Source organism: Barbus barbus, assembly GCF_936440315.1.
Source record: "Barbus barbus genome assembly, chromosome: 43".
Classification (NCBI taxonomy): domain Eukaryota; kingdom Metazoa; phylum Chordata; class Actinopteri; order Cypriniformes; family Cyprinidae; genus Barbus; species Barbus barbus.
Genome location: NC_136721.1, coordinates 24,992,651 through 25,011,834, shown reverse-complemented (window position 1 = coordinate 25,011,834; position 19,184 = coordinate 24,992,651). Strand labels below are relative to the sequence as shown.

At 35.1% G+C, this 19,184-nt stretch overlaps 3 protein-coding genes across 8 annotated transcripts in view; 2 read left to right on the top strand and 1 right to left on the bottom strand.

The window, feature by feature from the left end:
- Nucleotides 1-8,656, top strand: part of LOC306861926 (alpha-adducin-like) — a 42,005-nt gene extending 33,349 nt beyond the window's left edge. For 2 of the 6 annotated variants that reach the window (XM_079404416.1, XM_079404415.1), the window contains 3 exons: nt 223-465; nt 1,603-1,683; nt 6,164-8,656. In XM_079404416.1, the coding sequence (XP_079260542.1) occupies nt 223-465; nt 1,603-1,683; nt 6,164-6,462 (623 nt within the window). In that variant the 3' untranslated portion in view covers nt 6,463-8,656. Of the gene's footprint in view, nt 1-222; nt 466-1,602; nt 1,684-2,780; nt 2,815-6,163 lie in introns of all 6 variants that reach the window. The other 4 variants (XM_079404418.1, XM_079404417.1, XM_079404420.1 and 1 more) reach the window with 3 other exon arrangements.
- LOC306861931 (uncharacterized protein) overlaps nt 1-19,184 on the bottom strand; it is a 1,169,885-nt gene that overhangs the window by 396,036 nt on the left and 754,665 nt on the right. The gene's annotated exons all lie outside the window — the stretch shown is intronic.
- The window catches only part of LOC306861923 (WD repeat-containing protein 7-like), a 137,018-nt gene continuing 135,192 nt past the window's right edge, over nt 17,359-19,184 (top strand). Inside the window, exon 1 of the mRNA XM_079404410.1 lies at nt 17,359-17,471. The gene's annotated coding sequence lies outside the window, so the exon portion shown is untranslated. The remainder of the gene's footprint in view (nt 17,472-19,184) is intronic.

The window sequence follows — 19,184 nt, the reverse complement described above, 5'->3', positions numbered from 1 at the left end:
CCCCTGCTTTAAGAACCTCAAACTTTTGCACAATATGTGTGTATATAATGTATTTGATATGTTTTTTGTAAATTGAGCAATTGTATGAGCACAAGTAATTTCAGCCAAGCAAAGTCGGGTGCGTAAAGATTTGTGCAATGTTTTCGATTCATTGCACATGAATCGTGTGCAGCCCAACAGTGCCACCGCAGGTCAGGAGAGAAACTGTTGCATTGCATCTAGCACAGGTCGAGGAGTCGTCCTCGGTCCCCGAAGAAGCCCAGACTCCAGGTGTCACATCCACGCAGGAAAATGAGGATCCACAGGCCACCGCGGCCCCGCCACCATCCATAATAGAATCGGGCCGCTCATCGGGTCAGGACAGTCCAGCTGATGCTCCAGGATCCCCTCATAAGGAGTTTCACTCCGCTGTGCTAAAAGCTCTGGGCTGTGACGCGGAGCCTGAGCGTGACGGGCCGTCTGCAGGTATCGCCTGCCATCTGCCTGCGGAAAGCTGCTCTTTTTGGGTTTATTCTGACTTTGCTGGGATCTTTTTCTTTCTTCTTGTCTCTCGCTGTCCCTGGGGTTCGAACCTTGGTGATCCAACATGCCTGTCTGTACCCATCCCACCCTTCTCCTGGCAAGCGTCCCGTCCCTGGATCTTTTAATAAAGACTGTGTAACTCTCATCCGCTCTTGCAATCTTAATACTGGACTGAAATCACCTGCGGGCTCTTTGCTCTCCTCTGAAGTGGGATTTGCTGCTCTTCTTGTTGGGGGTTTATTTCTATATTCTTGTATTAATAAACCTCACTGGTTTTACTTTTTTACTTTATAATGAATGTGATTTATTATGATATAATTATATAATATGCTGTTATAATATATAGTGATTTGTAAAATTGGAAAGAATCAAACTTATCATTTTAGTATCATTAATTATATACTACTGTAGCTATTTTTTAATTAGTGTTAATTTTCTATATTATTTGTTTTAATTTTAGTTGAATTTTTAATATTATTTAAAGGATTATTAATATATTGTTTTTATTCATATTTTGAATCTTTTTATTTTTATATAAATTTTTTCATTTCCATTTTGTTGTCATTTTTTTGTATTTTTAGTATGATTTTAATATACTATTTTTATTAATAGTATATTAAATGTTTTGTTTTTTATTGTTATTTTTTATTTTACTCAGTTTTACACATTTGACCATATTTACATCAGGGATGCACAATATTACTGGAACGTATTTGGAATCGACCGATGCTGATACGCTTTGCCGATAAGACGTAATAATAACTTGTGTGCTCAAGGTCTGCTAGCAATAAGATCTCTGCACAGGAGAGACTTGGTGTTGTTTCCAAACAAAAGAAATATATCCGTTATCGGCATAGGTTATTGTCTAAAATAAGTAAAAAAATATATCGGACATCGGCAAAAATCCAATATTGTGCATCCTTTATATGCATTTCACAGTTTTTTTTTTTTCATCAGTCAATGTAAAAAGTGCACTGATTCCATGTGGATGTGGGTATTATCCATAGTGTTTTGATGTCAGATCTGAGCATTTGAAAAGGTTTACAGACTGGACTGTGATGATGCTTGTGTTCTCTCTAGGTCAGACACAGGAGGTTGAAGAGGGGAAAGTTCCCAGCGCCACCTGCACTCCTCCCAGCTCACCTTTGCGTGTAGAGGAAGGTACGTCTATCCGATCAGACGACGTCTCTCTGAGCATGAGCCGGTTCTAGGTGCTTGATATTTGCAACATAATGCTAATGTGTGTGTGTTTGTTAATTAACATTTTTAGACATTTATTGCTGTTTGTAATAACAGACCAAAGGGCATCATTGTTTTGTTTTGTTTTGTTTTTGTTCCCCTCCCTCATAATTATAATATAGTCTGGCCTGACACTTGTACTGTGCTTTTGAACAGTAGTGCAGCGCAGAACTTAAATCAGAACTGATTTAAATCCATTTTAATGGAAGATTAGTAAAAAATATATATAAACAAAATCTCTATTTTTTTTTTTTTTTTTTTAAAGCTCAGTTAAAAATAATAATATTTTGTTTTTATTTTAACCTTTTTCTTTTTTTTAGGAAGCAATTTTGTATCTTTTTATTTATTATTATTTACCCTCTTGGTCTTTATTACTATGGATTACACCCTTCTTATTAAAACAGGAGTTGTTATATTGAGATTATAAAATAAACAATACTTTATAGGTAAGGATGCACCAACATTTTCTCCTTTTATAGCCTTGATACCGATAATTGAGAATTATTTTCATGAAATTAATTATTATTAGTAGTAGTAGTGTAATAATTTATTAACAATAGGCCATTATTATAAATCTTGACAGCATGCCTTTTTATAACAAATAGAACAAAAAGTAAAATAAAATGATTAAACTTTTTTTGTTTTTTTTCTGACAAATTGCATTGACTCTGCTTGTTTATCCAATACTGATGTAGTCACTAGTAAATCATGCAATTGTAGTCAATTTGTAGTATTTTAAGGCCTCTCAAAAAGTCAAATTTTTATTAAATTCAGGTGTAATCCGATCTAAGAAATGTCTTCTAAATCGCCTGTCTTAAATGTTCTCATTCATTTCATGCTCATTTCTCTGGGGTCTTTAAGAATGGCTCGGCAACCATTCTTTACTTCTGGTGGTCTGTGTGTCTCTTTACAATTTCTGTTAATTTCTTTTTAATTTAACCCGGTGGCTGTGATTTGATCTGCATAGACATTCTCTCTCTACTTGTGCTTTTTCTTCTTCGTGGCTGCGTCACAATCAGGAGACGGAAATGCAAAAGAGTACCTGTTACCATAGTAAGTACGCCTGAGTTTGTTTTCCTGCTGCTCAGCTTCACTCAGCTCACTCCTCTCCTGTGTAACTCATCTTCTGTCCTCGCTTTTCTCTGAGATTCATTTGTTGTGAGGGATGATCTGCACCGGTCCGCTCCAGTAGAGTAATACGGCCCATTACTACAGTAAAATGGGTTGCAAACGGCGTTTCAAATAATGTGAAACTGCATTTGTAACTCATTTTAACTTCTGTAATGTGACTGATTTTTATCAGGGTTTGATTGGATGTAAACCTGTTGACATGGATTCATTTTTCTGTTCTGTCATGTCAATTTTTTTTCTTATGAGCTGGAAGTCGTTTTTAAACTTTTAATAAAGCAACTATTTTCCCCCCCATAAAATAACATTTTAAACTTCCGTAATGTGACAGATTTTTATCCATCAGGATTTGATTGGATGTAAACCTGTTAAACTATAAAATTATTGATATATTACTTTTCCATGCTGTCAAAACTAATTTTTTTTTTACATTTCATTAATGATGTAAATTAATGAAATTGAATTAAAATTTTGAATAAAAAGCAAGCAATTGTTTTCCCTAAAATAACATTATACTTCTGAAATTTAACTGAATTGATCCATCAAGATTTGATTGGAGTAAAACTTCAAGACCATGACATTATTGGTTAATTTTACTTTTCTACATTTTTTTTTTTTAACTGACAAAAACATTTTCATAGGAGGAAGTTAATAAAAAAAAAATTAAATTATTAATGAAAACCAATACATTTTTCCAAATAATTACATTTAATTTCTAAAATGTGACTAATTTCATCAGGATTTGTTTGGATTAGTTAGACCTGTTAGTCTATTATTATTTTACTTTTCCATGCTTTTTAGTTCATAAGAGAAGATTATTAAATTTACACTTAAAGCCTTTGTCTAATGCATTATAAATGTATTCATATTGTATGTCATAATGCATTATATCTTTTCATAAATAATTGTAATCAAAGTTAAAATGCATTTTAAAATGTGCAGATTCCTTATATCTGAAATTGGTTGGTTGTCATGAGTTTTAATGCATTATACTAAGACTTTGAGACATTTTTTTTTTTTTTTTATATGAAATAACATGTTGAATTGTGCATAGTAAGACCAAAGACACTTTCCCATATTTATAGATTACATTTTTTTTTTTTTTTCATTTTATTGGTAAAACACTTGATTGATATAATAATTAAGACGGTGTTGTTCAAACTATCTGGAGTTCGGTGAGATCATGCTAGCAACAAATCTCTCCCTAGAAACTTCTCCATTTTTCCTCTTTTTAACTTGTATAACAATAACAATCAAGGATCTTTAATATGCATTTTTAATGCAGTCTAGTATTGCTTCAGCAGAACAGGTAATGTATGAATATTACGCTTCTGGTCTGGCTCTCCATTCAGATGCACAATGCTTAAAAATCTCTTTCTCTGTTTATGACTGTTGAGTGGTTTTAAAGCGTGCGGTTGGTTCATCTCTGTAGATATCAGATAGTAGTGAGCCTTATTTGTGTTTGTCTTTGTTGATTGCTCCCGGTGAGAGCTGAAATGTCTCTGGAAATATAAATGTGTCATTTATGAGTGTGTATTTTGCGTTTGAAGAGCTCAGATTGAATCTGTTTTGATGCTGAAGTGCATGATTTTCTGATTGTCTGCCAGGCCTGATGTTTCTGATGTTGCTGAATAATACATTTTAGGGTTTGATTGGCAGAAAAATATCCAGGTTACTGTATTAAAAGATTTAATCTGCCTTTAATGGTCTTTAATTGCAGATAAGATGTTGATTTTTATTTAATGAACAAGTAATTGATGTAAAATAATTTAATAATTTAACTGATTAACACAGTTGAGTTATCAAGTAGTGAGTAATATTGAAAAATTTATATTTTAATTAATTTTTCTTAATTTTTTCTTTTAATTAATATATATATATATATATATATATATATATATATATATATATATATATATATATATATATATATATATATATATTGCATTAAATTGTTCAATTGATCTACATAACTAATATTTTAAATATTTTATCGGTGTCTTTAATTCATTTGTACTATATTGAAATTATGAGATTATTGATAGTACTCTTGATACTTACGAATATTTATATAAAGTTTAAGATGTATATAATTTAATAGTAATAATGAATTTGAATAATCGTTTAATCAATTAACACAGCTGTCAAGCAATCAAGTAGTGAGTTAAAGTATTATATTAGTGCGTAATATATTGAGTATTATATTAATTTCTTCACTTTTCTGAATATCTTATGTACTTTTTTCTATTTGAATGGTGTCAAAAATGTATATATAAATATATTGCAATAATGATTGAAATTGTAGCACTTTTCTTAGGAATGTTTATTTAAATTCTTGTTAAAAAAATAATATACATGTTAAATAATGTAATTTTAATATTAAAATATTATTTTTGAGAGTCCTGTATTTTTTTAAAGCATTAATATTTACAATTGCTTGAATCTAGATCCTAATTTTGCAAACTAGGCACAGTTTTTCATGATCTACTCTGAAACTGGTTGTTGTGTTTGCTTAGTTCTCAATTCCAGTCCTTGCACCCCCCCCCCCCCCCCCCCCCCCCCGCATATTTTGCATGTCTCTCTTAATTAACACACCCGATTCAGATAATCTGCTCCGTGCATGAACTGTGTTCCCATTGACATGATCCCTACACAGTGTTCATTGCTCCCTTCTCCCTGAGCAGGGAAATCCTTTGAAGTTTACTTCACTTCGCAACATTCATTCATGGCTTTGCGTTACGCAACGTCTTCACACACGGACGAGTGTGACATAATATACCTCTGTAAATATATACAATTTAAATTCGCGTCTCGCACACTTCAATGCATTTTGAATGGAACATTCGTTCGCTTCGAACTGGAATCATCACGGAATATCCTGTGATGTCCACTTCGCAGGGCACTTGTGTTCGAATAGAACAAACGTCTGAAGCGATAAGAGAAACATACAAAATGTGCAGAGCAGGAGGGCGCGAGGACTGGAATTGAGAAACGCTGGCTTAGTACTAGTTAGTTTTTGTTAATTAGATACATGCATTCGGTTGCAAGTGATTCATGCTGTGGCAATTAGAAAATTAAAGCTAAAGATTGGCATCTGTATTTGGACATCAGTGTAGTTTTGCAGGAATTCCTGTTTTATGGTCTCTTTCTCAGTGGTTTTCACGCTTCATGCATAAAGAGCCAATTGTTGAGCGCTGGATTTTCCCCTGGCTGGTTTGCATGTCTTGAGCTGATCTACAAACTCACCGTTATCTTTTCCCATCATCCTCCACAGAGGCACAACAGGAACAGACATTCAAAGACGAGAGTGACGCCGCCACTTTAAGACAGACCCTCCCCGATCTGACCCCCGATGAAGCCTCCGAAATCGCCGCCCTCCCCGCAGAAGACCCCGCCCCTGGACAGACTGACCCCGCCCCTCAGCCTGAGGGGGAGGAGCCTGTTGCCGGGGATGATGCGGCTGGTGATCATGGCAGCGACGAATCGCCCAACAAATCCCCGTCAAAGAAGAAGAAAAAGTTTCGCACCCCGTCGTTCCTAAAGAAAAACAAAAAGAAGTCTGAAACCCAGTGAGGAAGCTTTGCTCAGGCGTTCGGCAATACCTTTTCTTTAAATCGATTTGTTTTTGTACTGTGTTCACATTTAGTGTGTCAATCTTTTTATTAAAGCCTTTTATTCTTTTAATAAATGCTGGCTGAAGTGCACTTTAAAGTGCAGCTCGTTAGGCATGTTCAACACACATCTGATTTTATAAAGAAAATCTCAATCTGAATACCAATAACCACTATAATGTATCAGAAATGTATCAGATGTTATTATTAGAGGTAAAGAATTGATGAAAGCGTTCCTCCTGGTGTTCAATTAAAATATTTGCTCTGCTGCATGTTTATGATTTTTCAAATCACGTCTATGAACATCTTAAATAAAAAACCTGGAGTGAAAGGCCTAATATAATCATAACATCTCGCCTGACCAGAGTGAAAAACATGCTTACGATAATATTCTGATCAGCGCAGATTTGTTTCGGATGGAAATCGAATGAGTTTTTGAAATGGGTGAATCTCACAAAACCAGTTTATCAAACGAAGTCAAAGCAAAGAAGTCATTTTTTGTTTTCTTTAAAGAAAACGAAGGCGTTATTGTGATATTTTCATAACAAATAAGCACACTTGCCTCCCAATTCTCTGCTAAATACATGTTTTTAACATGAAATCAAGGAGAATTGCGGTCAAAATTTGTGTAATTGCTATGAAAATAATGTTGTAATGCAAAATCTCTTACTGATTTCAAACTTAATTTTCTTAATGCAAAAAAAAAAGTTTTGGTTTTTTTCAAAGAAATTATGAAAAAAATTTCATCTGTATCTAAACGTCTCTCATTGTAATATACTAAACACAAACAGCTTTCCCCTTCATGTAAAGGTTGTTTCAAAACTAGCTGTGACGTTTGCCCTGCAGTAATATGAATCACTTATGTTTGCTTTTGCTTTTATAAATATATATTTAGTTATTTTTAGCTCTAGGTTGTTTAGTTTCATTCAAACACGTCAGTAAGTTGACGACACTGTTGTAAATGACACTATTAAACATGCTGTGTAGTTAATCACAGACTCCATTATTACAGTTTCAGTCAGCCACTGATGAGGATTATATGCGTGTTCTGGATTAGTTTACAGACGTGTGGTGTGTTTTCATACAGATGCTCAAAAACACATTCCTCAGTGTGTGTTTATAGAAACACTGTGAAAATATCCACTCAACCATCCTGAATAACCACAAAGAAACGCGCTTCAAACTTAATGTTTGACTACAGCATCTCTGAGTGAATCTCACAAAGAAATGTCCAATTCATATTTCAACACAAATTTAGAGGGAAAAAATTAATGTTGCATAAAAATTGGCATAAAAAATTAAATAAGGACCCTTTTTTTGCGCATATATATATATATATATCCTCAGAAATAGTTATAACTAGAATACATTTAATGCAATAAATAAATATATATATACATGCAAAAAATATTATATACTTTTTCTGTATTTCAGTAATTAATTAATTAATTTTTTGGTCTGGTTCATGTTACAAACATTAGTTTTCTATTAAAATTGTCTATTTTCAGGACCCTTAAGTTTCATACAAACTGTAAGTAAAATATTTTTTCATTATGGTAAAGAGATTTTGGAGGGAAGATATGCAAAAAAAAAAAATTAAATAAAATTGGTTTTCAAATTAGGATTAATTTTAATTTTCATTCTTTTGATTTGCCGTTGAATTATGACTTGTACGTTTCTTTACAGATTTTGTGAGGTTCATCTTGATGAATGACTAACCTGTGCAGTATACGATCAGTTCTCTTTAATAAGATTGTAACAAATTGCTGTTGAGTTTAACACATAAAAGGCAGAAAGGAGTGAAATACTAACCTAATCTTTAATTTTTGATGGTGCAAATAGCTTTTGGCTTGTACAGATATGAATTCTGGACCAATGTGAAGCCGGCAGTGCAGTTTGAGTTTGGTTGAGACACTATAGAGTCTGACTAACAGCAACAACACGAGCGTTTGCTGAAGGACTGCATGGCATTATGGGCTTCTAGCTTGTGTTGTTCGTCCTTTGCACTGTTGATCTTCTCAGCTGTTCTTCATTTTTAGTTTCTGTTGAATGCTGTTCTTTTTTCCAGAATAATTGTATGTAATACAATTTTAAAACCACAATTCTTTTTTTCATGGTACTGTTTATTTTGCCACCATGAATAAAGCTCCATCTTTAAAAATCTGCCTTGATTTGATTGTTTCATTTATAAAACTGGGCCCATATTCACAAAACATCTTAAAGGCTAAAAGTAGCTCATAACTCGCCTCCTAGATTTTCACAAAACGTTTTAGCACTAAAACTAGCTCCTAAATCTGTGAAATGTTAGGAGTAGTGAAGAGGCTTCCTAAGTCACTTAGACTAATCACAAACTATCCAAAAATAGTTGTTAATGCCTGAAATCTGCAATAGAATGTAAAAAGCATTAAAATGCAAAAAGCTTTAAAAATTTGTAAGTCTTTTCCTATCTTTAATGACATGCAAGTCTCTTTTTATTTAAACGCAAAACAAATCAATAGTTTGGGGGTTGATCTCTGTTAACCCGTGAACCAGCGTCTCTGGTCTCGGATCAAGTTTATCAATTTGTAGACATTTTTACGAAGCGTTTGTGTAATCAAAAGGATGAGTAATAGTTAGTCTCTTGGCCTGTTTAGAGAAGCTGTCCATAAAACAAACAAAACAAGCCCTGTAAATTAACATAAAATATTTTAAAAACCACAAATTGTACAGACACTTCATATTTAATTGTATTTTATTATTTTTATTGCATTTAATGGATTATAATTTGAATAAAACATTTGCAATAGGGTTTAAAAAGTTGTTTTTATGCATGATTTGGCCTGAGTTTTTGTTGCATTTACACACTTTTGGCCGGCAGGCATCACAAGAGTGTGGTGTTTTGAGCGCTTCGAAACTTGGTCCAATTGATTCGAAGCTTCAAAAAGGTTTTGTTTCTCCCATCACTAATATATATCGCTTATCCGGCCCCAAAAGGCCATAAACATTGCAGATAACATCTGAAGTAAAAATTCATTCACATGTACATAACTAATCCTGTGTGACAGATTTGCTTCAAATTGGGTGATTTTAGGTCAGTGTTTTGGCTGTCGGCCAATGATGATCTGTGTCAGTAGGGCATAGTAAGACGGTGGCTTCACCACCTGTCTGCAGTTTAGAAGGCAATTAGCAATCCAGTCATTAGTGTATATATAGAGCAGTGAACTGACCCGGGCATTTATTTGGAAACGTGGATAGTGTGAAGCTCAGACGGCAAAACTTTGGTGATCATTTTAATTCTGCTAAGAGTTAAAGTGATCATTATTACTTAAAGTCTAACTTTGAAGTAACTTGAAATGGCGTCTAGATATTCTTTTGAGGAGGATTTGTCCTGTCCTGTGTGCTGTGACATTTTTACCAATCCTGTAGTTCTGACCTGTAGTCATAGCGTCTGTGAAGATTGTCTTCAGAGGTTTTGGGAAAGTAAAAGACTTAAAGAGTGTCCAGTTTGCAGAAGAAGATTTTCAAAGGAACGTCCTCCAGTAAATTTGGCTTTGAAGAACCTGTGTAAGACCTACCAACAGAAGCTGAGCCAAAGAGCTTCATTTGGAGGTGAAAGTGTCTGTGGCCTTCACCATGAGAAGCTGAAGCTCTTCTGTCTGGATGATCAAGAGCCCGTGTGTTTGGTGTGTCGAGACTCCAGAAAACACACAGAACACAGATTCTCTCCTGTAGATGAAGCCGCGATGGACAATAAGGTCAGACAAATGTTTTTCCCAAAAAAAAGTTAATCAAAAGTGATTAATTATTCAGTATTGTTAATAATAAATGTATAATTCAGTGTCTTATATTTTATTCTGATGCTTTCCATTTTTATATATAATATAGAATATTAGTATGTATGGATCAAAATGTAGCCGCAGAAATTAATTTTGTCCTCTGACTGTAATATATTAAATAAAGGCAATGACCCCAAAATGAAAACTATCAGTGATGTAAGCAACTGTTTATTCAATTCAGGAGATTCTCAAAGATGCACTGGATCACTTAAAGGAGGAGCGGAGAATATTTGAGTGTCTTAAAGACAGTCTTAATGAAGATGAACTCAAGGTTTGAAATAATCATTTACTCTGTTTTAGGAATGTAAACGTAAGATACTGATAGATCTAGATTGGCCATTATATTTTATTGTCTTTTAATTTCAGTTTAATGCTCAAGATGCTGCGAGGCAGATTAAAGCAGAGTTTGAGGAACTTCACCAGTTTCTACGTGATGAAGAAGCTGCTAGAATAACAGCGCTGAGAGAAGAAGAGGAGCAGAAGAGTCAGATGATGAAGCAGAAGAATGAGGAGCTGAGAAGATGCGTTTCTTCTCTCTCATGTATAATCAGAGATGTAGAGGAGCAGATGAAAGCTGATGCGGTTTCATTTTTGCAGGTCTAGATGAATAATGACTAAATTATATTTTCAGAGAATAAAACCAAAATCTGGCTTGAGGACTCATTTGACTTGTTTTTTTTTTTTTTTGCAGAACTTTAACGCCACATTGCGAAGGTTTGTCAAGTTTTTCTCAGTGGTTCTGAACTCAAACCAGCAGTATCTCTGACTCCTGAATGGTTTGGTTTTTTTTCTTCTCCAGATCTCTGTGTAACCTGCCGATTCCAGATCCCAGTCTAGCAGTGACTATCAGTTTCTCAAATCAACTGACCAACCTGAAGCTCACCGTCTTACAGAAGATGCAGGACAATGTTGAATGTATGACACAATATAATCCCCTTGTCCAAATACCCACACTTGTGGTCTTTGATCACTTGATCTCTTATGTGACATCTCATGTATTTAGCCCAAGTGTGTGTAGAGCTTTTCGTTCCCTGATGGGACACACTTAGTGTTGTAAAACTGCAAGTTTACATGGCTTTATTATTTTAAATACTTTGCATTTATCAACTACTAAATGTCTGTTCAGTAGTCTCTATAAAATGAGACTATTTAATTTGTGGTGCTTCTATTTAAGTGATGAAAACAGTTGCGAATGTGGTACAAAATAACACATGCTCTCAAGTGGCTAAGACCGCAAGTGTGGTTATTTGGACAAGGCGACAAATTTCTTTGGTTATTTGTCTTATTGTGTGTGTATAATTATGCATCTGTTCTCTCTTTTAGCCTCATACTTCAACATCGATTCATCTCTCCTTCAATCTGCAATCGCAGTTTCTGATGGTCGAGGGGAATATAATGAAAATGAGCATTTCCCGAGGGATGGAGGGAACCGTACAGAAATATTTGAGGGCCAACAGGCCAATGAAGACCTACAACAATTTCCACGGAAAGTTAATCCAGTCCGTGCAACTAATTTATTCCCCGCCCTAGACAGCTCCACAATACCAACCCACAAGCTATCCATGTTCTGCAAAAGTTTTCCTGTGTCACAGAGCGTCCACAGACAGATTATGACAAACTACGGGCGCAAACCCGTAGGCCCCCCTCAGTCGAAATCACTGTTTGGGTGGGGGAGTCTTCTCTCTCCACTGGAGTCACATTTTGGAGCGGGGTCCCCTTCGACCCTCGCCACAGTTGGGCGGAAACCTCTTCAAGTGGACTTGAGGTTTTTGACATTCAGGGGAGCTGACTTCAGTCTTCAAGATATGGTGATCTGTGACAATGAAGTTCAGAAGTAATTTAGATATTTCACACAAAGATGTTTAGTCATTGCTAATTATTAATGTGTGTTTTTTTTTTTTTTTTTTTTTAATGAATAAAGGAACCATTATCAATGTTTTTGTCATTTTATCACGCTTTCAACTCTTTTTACTTTTAATTTTCTGTAGCTATCGAATGTTATATTTCATGTAGATTTTTATTTCAGCAAAAATATTCATGAACTCAATCATGTAGCTATGAATATTTACCTCGTTTAGCAAAGGTACCTAATGTCAACTAGATTTTAGTATTGTATTATAAGGTATGTACAGTGGCCGAGAGAGCTCAATGCGCTGCAAATGGAAAAAATGCCTGCAAATTAAGAAGACAACGGTCAATTTGACCGCACATGCGCAGTAAATCCTCAACCAAATAAAGAAATGCACTGCAAATAAAATTCTTTGTGTTGTGAGCATTTGCAGCACCTGCTGTCAAATTGAGGTTTTCTTGATTTGCTGGTGTTTTTTCTACTTGTGTTTCCTGAGTTGCAGCGCGTTGAGCTCTCTCGACCACCGTAGTTGTGTGAATTTGTTCACATTATGAAGATGCAAACTACATAAAGGATAGTGATTTAAACCGCAGTCTTGTGTGCATTAATCTGATAATTTTGACGTTCTACGAAATAAATGCATGTTTATGCTAAACACCTTCATGATGCCGGAGTTTTTTAGTGTGTTGCAGTGTAAAAATATGCACCATCTGAAAGCTTTTCAGTGATCATTTGTACAATTATGCAACAAAACAATTCACGGAATGGCAAAAATGTAGGTAACAAAATATCAAACCACTGTTTTGGCCATTGTATATTGTAATTAAGTTTCCGTCTTAACTGTGCCCCTTTTTTTGTCTGATTAGGGTTCTTGCCTACCAACATTCAAGAAAATGCCACCAGATTGATTGGGAAGTGCTTCATATTGCATCAGGACAATGACCCAAAACACCCTGCCAGTTCAGTCAAGGAGTTTATAAGGGCAAAGAAATGGAAAGTCTTAGATTGTCCAAGTCAATCTCCAGATTTAAATCTGATTGAACATGAATTTCAGCAGCTGGAGAGGAGAGTAAAGGCAGAAACTCCCCAAAACAAGCAACAATTGGAATTGGCTGCATTAAAGGCTGGGAAAAGTATTTCAAAGGATGAGAGCAAGAGTCTGGTGATGTCTATGGGTCACAGACTCACTCCTGTGATTGTGTGCAAGGGATCTGCAACTAAATAATAGCTTTTAATCTTTTATATCTGCCTTATGTTCAACTGTCCCAATACTTATGCTCACATCAATGAGTGGGATGAACTCTAAAAGTGCTGTTCTTTTTATTTGGTAAAACATGTATGTGTTGAAACGGCTAATAATAAAATGTGACATTCTGTAGTTTTTTCTCATATTCATCTTTTAATCATATTTGCAAATGTCTTGACTCCACAGCCAACAGAGCAATTTTGTCTTTACTGTTCCAATACTTATGGATGGCACTGTGTATATGTATATATAGTTTGTTATGCAAACCTGGCAGCCCTTCATTACTTCAGTAGTGCTGTAGTTTTGACAAGCATTATGAGTGAGTAGCTATTTTTGTATTATGCTATGTGTCAAACAACAGTGCTTGTATGCTGTTTATGAAAGACAATAAACAGTATACAAATTGTATTCTGGTTTAAAGTGTAAACATTATGAATAACTTTCTTGACTACAAAAACAGTTGCTGTTAGTATCTTAACGAATAGAATTCCCTTAAATGTATAGATGGTACATGTCAAGCTGATTATGTACAGATCGCTGGTCTATAATAGAGATATATTATATTATTATTTATAATGCAGTGCAATTAGTCAAAATGAGTCCTGGTGCACATCCCTTTTCCTGAATGCCAAAGTTTATTTCTTGTTGTACAAGGCAGAGACCAAAATGCACACATGGTGATGGATGCCAGAGGATCCAGCAGATGTTTCACAGGAATTGAGCCTTTGTTTCGTCAGATTTGTTTTCAAGGAACTTTAGAAGCTTTGCTTTCGTTTTTAGAGCTACAAAAAAATGGTGACTAACACCATTTATTTTATTTCATGAGTATTTACATTTTTTTAAATATAATTTACAGTGCAATAAATCAAATCAGTTGAAAGGAACACAGAAACATTTAGGCACTACTTGTAACAGGCAAATGAGGACTGACTAATGTAAAGGTGAAATTTCATTCATAGCATCTGATCTGTGCAAATATGTTTTATTGTTCGTCAGCTGAAAAAAACAAAAAAAAACATTTGGAAAGAAATTCCAGCGATGTTTTTCCTCTGTATTGTTATCATTCTAGTTGTTATGTGACTCTGCTATTCTTATCATTATAAAGGTTATTAAAACTTCATTGTTATTGTTTTCATTATAGCTTGATGTGAACAGGCCTTTACTCAAGGTTTGAGTGTTATTGATATTTGCTGCAGATTTATTGCAAATTATCATTGGATAACATCTTACATGCAGGTCTGTTCCTCACATAAAGTGCCATACATTCTTTAAACATTATTTGGTTCCCCAAAGAACCTTTTTTTTCTGTGAAGAACATTTTAAGCAACCATTTTCCGCTATAAATCACCTTTTGTGCAATGGAAAGTTTCCATGCATGTTAAAACATCATTGTCAATAAAGAACCTTTATTTTTTAGACTTCAAGACATAAATCATATGGACTACATTTCTGGTGCTTTTTATCCTTTTTGGAGCATCCTTAATCAATGCCTTTGTGCAAAAAAAAAATAATACTAATAATAATAAACAGTATGGCCTATAAAGATTTAGATTACTATTTGATTTAGTATTATTTATTATAATTAAAAATTCTGGAGATCTCTAAAATGTTGAAATAGTGAACCATGTGTTGAAATAAAAAGGTTAACATCTTGAGACTTAGAGGATCCAGTTTATCTGCATTGTAATGATGATGATGATGATGAAGAACAGAATGAAGTGCATTTCTCAGTGCAGTTTCTGAAGCTCCTCCCACTGGATATAAAGACAGACACACCTCTTCTATTGTTTTAGCTCATATCTTGCCTCAAACTCTGTATGTGCATTTCTGCTGTGGATGTGGAATGGCATCTGAAGGTTGTACTGAGGTGGACTTCACTTGTCCTGTGTGCTTTGACTTCTTTGTAAACCCTGTTCTTCAGTCACAACATCTGTTCAGAGTGCATCCAGGGGTTTTGGGAAAGTAAAGGAATTAAGGAATATCCCATGTGCAGAGAAATATCGACAGTGAATGATCCTACGTTAAATCTGGCTTTGAAGAACATGTGTGAGACCTTCCAACAGGAGCGAAGTCAAAGATCTCCATCAGGAGGTGAAGCCGTCTGCAGCGCTCACAAAGAGAAGCTGAAGCTCTTCTGTCTGGATGATCAGCAGGCCGTGTGTTTGACTGCGTGGAGACTCCAGACTACACACCGACCACACTTTCTGTCCCATAGATGAAGCCGTCAACAATAATAAGGTCAGTAAACTGATTCAACCAGTAAACCTCAATAGTTTTCACAGTGACAAATATGCATTGATTCCAAATGTGTATATTTTGAGGTGTATATATATATATATATATATACACAAAAGATGAATAAATAAATGTGTTTTTGTCTGTTGAGTGAGCTGAAGCCAAGTTGTTGATTTGGAAGCACACAAATCGCTAATGTCTTCATCTCTTTTATCATTTCATTGTGTTTTTCAAGCTTAAATCTACAGAAGCCCATTTCAGCCACTGAATGAAAAATAAAACAACTTTTCTCTCACAATTCTCAATAAGAGAATAAATTCTAAATAGAAAAAGTAGCAATTCTGTGAAAAAAAAGTCAGAATTGAGTGATAGAAACTCGCAATTCTGAGTAAAAAGTATCAATTTTGAGACAAAAAGTCAGAATTAGATCTAAACTCAGGGGCGTGTTTAGTGTTTTAGGGGCCCTCAGCAAGTGTTCCCGGATGGGCCTCCTTCGGTGGATTCTGGGGTAGGGATGGCTATCGTTTACATTTATCGATACTGATATGATAGTTATCATTACAGTTATCCATACTACTCTCTATAATTTGGTACAAAAATAAATGATGTAAAAAGTTATTTTATTACTGCAGTTTACAAATGCCTCCAAGCAAACAGAAAAAGGCACATAAAGCACTTTTTTTTAAATAAAAAGGCCCTTCAAAGAGAGAGAGAGACAGACATTTCCTCAGCATACCATAGCACAACATATTTGAACACCGTGTGCATATAGGAGCACAACACAATATAAGAGAGAATTCTGGCGTCGCTAGCTGTTTTTATTAAAGGAAATTAAAATATTGACTTTGTCAGGGAGCGGGCGTGATTTCTCCTAACAGAGTGTCCCTCTATGTTTTAGAGAGGCTTTTTTATCTCTGTTTTTATCTACATGATATAAAAAGGCTTCTTTTTAACATAGACTTATTTATAGTGATTCTCCAATCAGGATTTTTACAGACATTCATTCAGGTCCTGAGTTTCATTTCATGGGGGTGAATTCCCCTCTTAGATGACTCTTGTGGGAGGGAGGATTTTTTTATTTTATTTTTTATTTGAGTGGTGGAGGGGGGGATTTTTAGACTTTTTTCCCCAAAAATATGTAATTAAGTGTTTGATCATGCTATGTATTTTTATTTTTACAATGGGGCAATTGTTGAGAGTGCGCACGAGTGCTGAATAGTCTAAATACTGACAAACTTAAAAAATAAATGCAAATGATAAACTTTAGTGATGATGCATGCAAACTGTGACAATTCCTGAGTCAATGGTGCAGTGTGCAGTCTTATAAGTGCACAATAAAGAAATAATGATCAACTACATTTTTTTTTTTATTGCAGAACTTTTCACCTCATTTAACATCTCTGGAACTATCTAATGTTATAAAGTCTTCATGTTTTTTTTTCTTTTGTAAAAAAATTTGTAAATTAATTATTTTCATGCAGTTAAGAATATTTATCTCTATAGCAAACGTATATAGACTAGATGTATATTCTGATTGAAATATATTGTAATATTAACATTATTATGATAAACAGCAGCTATGATCGTGAAGATGTATTATTTATCTGGAGACATTATTATAAAGTCACACATTGTTTATGTGATGAAGGCAGACAGCGGGGGGCAGCAGAGGCCTTTGCGGCGGGGACGTCACCACGTGACGCAATGACGCACGAGCGTGCTCCCGTCAGCTGATCAGTGAGTCGCTGCGGAATTAACGCGCGTCGCTGCGATATTTTCATAAAATCAACGACAGAACGAATATGAGACGATAAAGAGCGGCTCCGGTGAGTAAAACACACCGACATTTCATCTGTCACGCGACCGGACACTGATAGAGCCGCGCTGTCACATTATAATGATGATAAACACACTGATGAACGGCCCAGAGGTCGATATATACACGACACACACACACACACACACACACACACACACACACTCGTTTCACTATCCTTGTTGGGACTCTCATAGGCGTAATGGTTTTTCTACTGTACAGACCGTATATTCTATTGCCCTACACCAACCCTACACCTAAACTTAGCCCTCACAGGAGACTATTTGTATTTTTAGATTTTCAAAAAACTTAATTCTGTGATTTATAAGCTTGTTTACCCGTGAGGACCTCAATTTAGGTCCCCACCGTAACACAAGTCCCCATGAGTCTGTGTGTATTCAGGTTTAAGTCCCCACCGGTATATAAAAACAGGTACACACACACACACAGACACGCACAGACACACAGACACACAGACACACACACACAGACACAGACACACACACACACACACACACACAGACACACTATACACAGCAGGTACATGAACACTATACACATGGCATTTTTGCAGCTCAAAATGTTCAGACAGGTGTTTTCCAACCCAAAGAAGAGTATTTCTAGTGAATGAAATCAGCTGCTGATGGACAGACATGAAAATGAGACAGTTTCATTATGAACTCTGTATTAATGCCTGTAACAGGATTGCAACAGTAATTGTGTCTCCGTCAGTCCAGCCCTGCATCATTGATTCATACACAAATTATTTTTAGGCCCAGACACCATCTTCAATTATTTTTTTTTTTAACAGGGCTGAGGGTATTGTATTGTTGCCTAAATAGGCATTGATTGTGAAGAATTTAGTACATTAAATTTCAGTTTACATTTTTACAAATATTCAGAATAGATCTGGTCAAAATGAGTGATTCTGTTATCGGTTTAATGCAACTTAATGCAATTAAGTTGTTAATGCAATATATAGTTAGGCCTGTATATTGTAATGCAATTACAGCAAATGAAATGTATACTAATTTAGCATATTTATAATCTATATCAATGCATATGCATTATATTGTGTATACTTGTATGCAGGTAGGATCAGTTGTTTTGATTTTGAACTTTGTTGATTTCTCATTGCTTCATGCTGTGTTTTGCTCGTTGCATACTGTATATCTCATTTATTTAACGTGTCGTGAATGTCACAGTATAGTAACCAGCAGGCCTTGATATTAATGCCACTTATGCATTAGTCAGATTTTATTCAGGAAGTTGATGCTAACATCAGCTTGACTTTGTTTCTCTGGCCCACAGTCATCTTTTATAGGGTTTCTAATAGATTTAGCACTGCATCACACACACTCAGTTTGTTTTATTTTATAATGGATATTGCCTTTATTAACGAAGTTATTTGATTGTGTGTGACTGGGGATTTGTTAAAAAGCATGGAAATTTTAGTTAAATTTCACCAAAACAGATGCTTTTTCTACAGACAGACTTCTGTTGAATGCTCTTTATCTCTAAACCAGCTGATATTTCTGCATGTTGTTCTGGTGATGTCTGTTGAGTTCATTGGTTGTTTTCCGATCTGTGTCTGTCTGTATGGATGAACGCTCATTGATTGCTCTGAAAGGGTTTGGTTTGATTCGTCTGCTGTTGTGTTGTGAGAGTCTGTGAGACCGAGAGAGACGGCAGAGCTGGAAACACACAGTTTTATTGTTTCTAG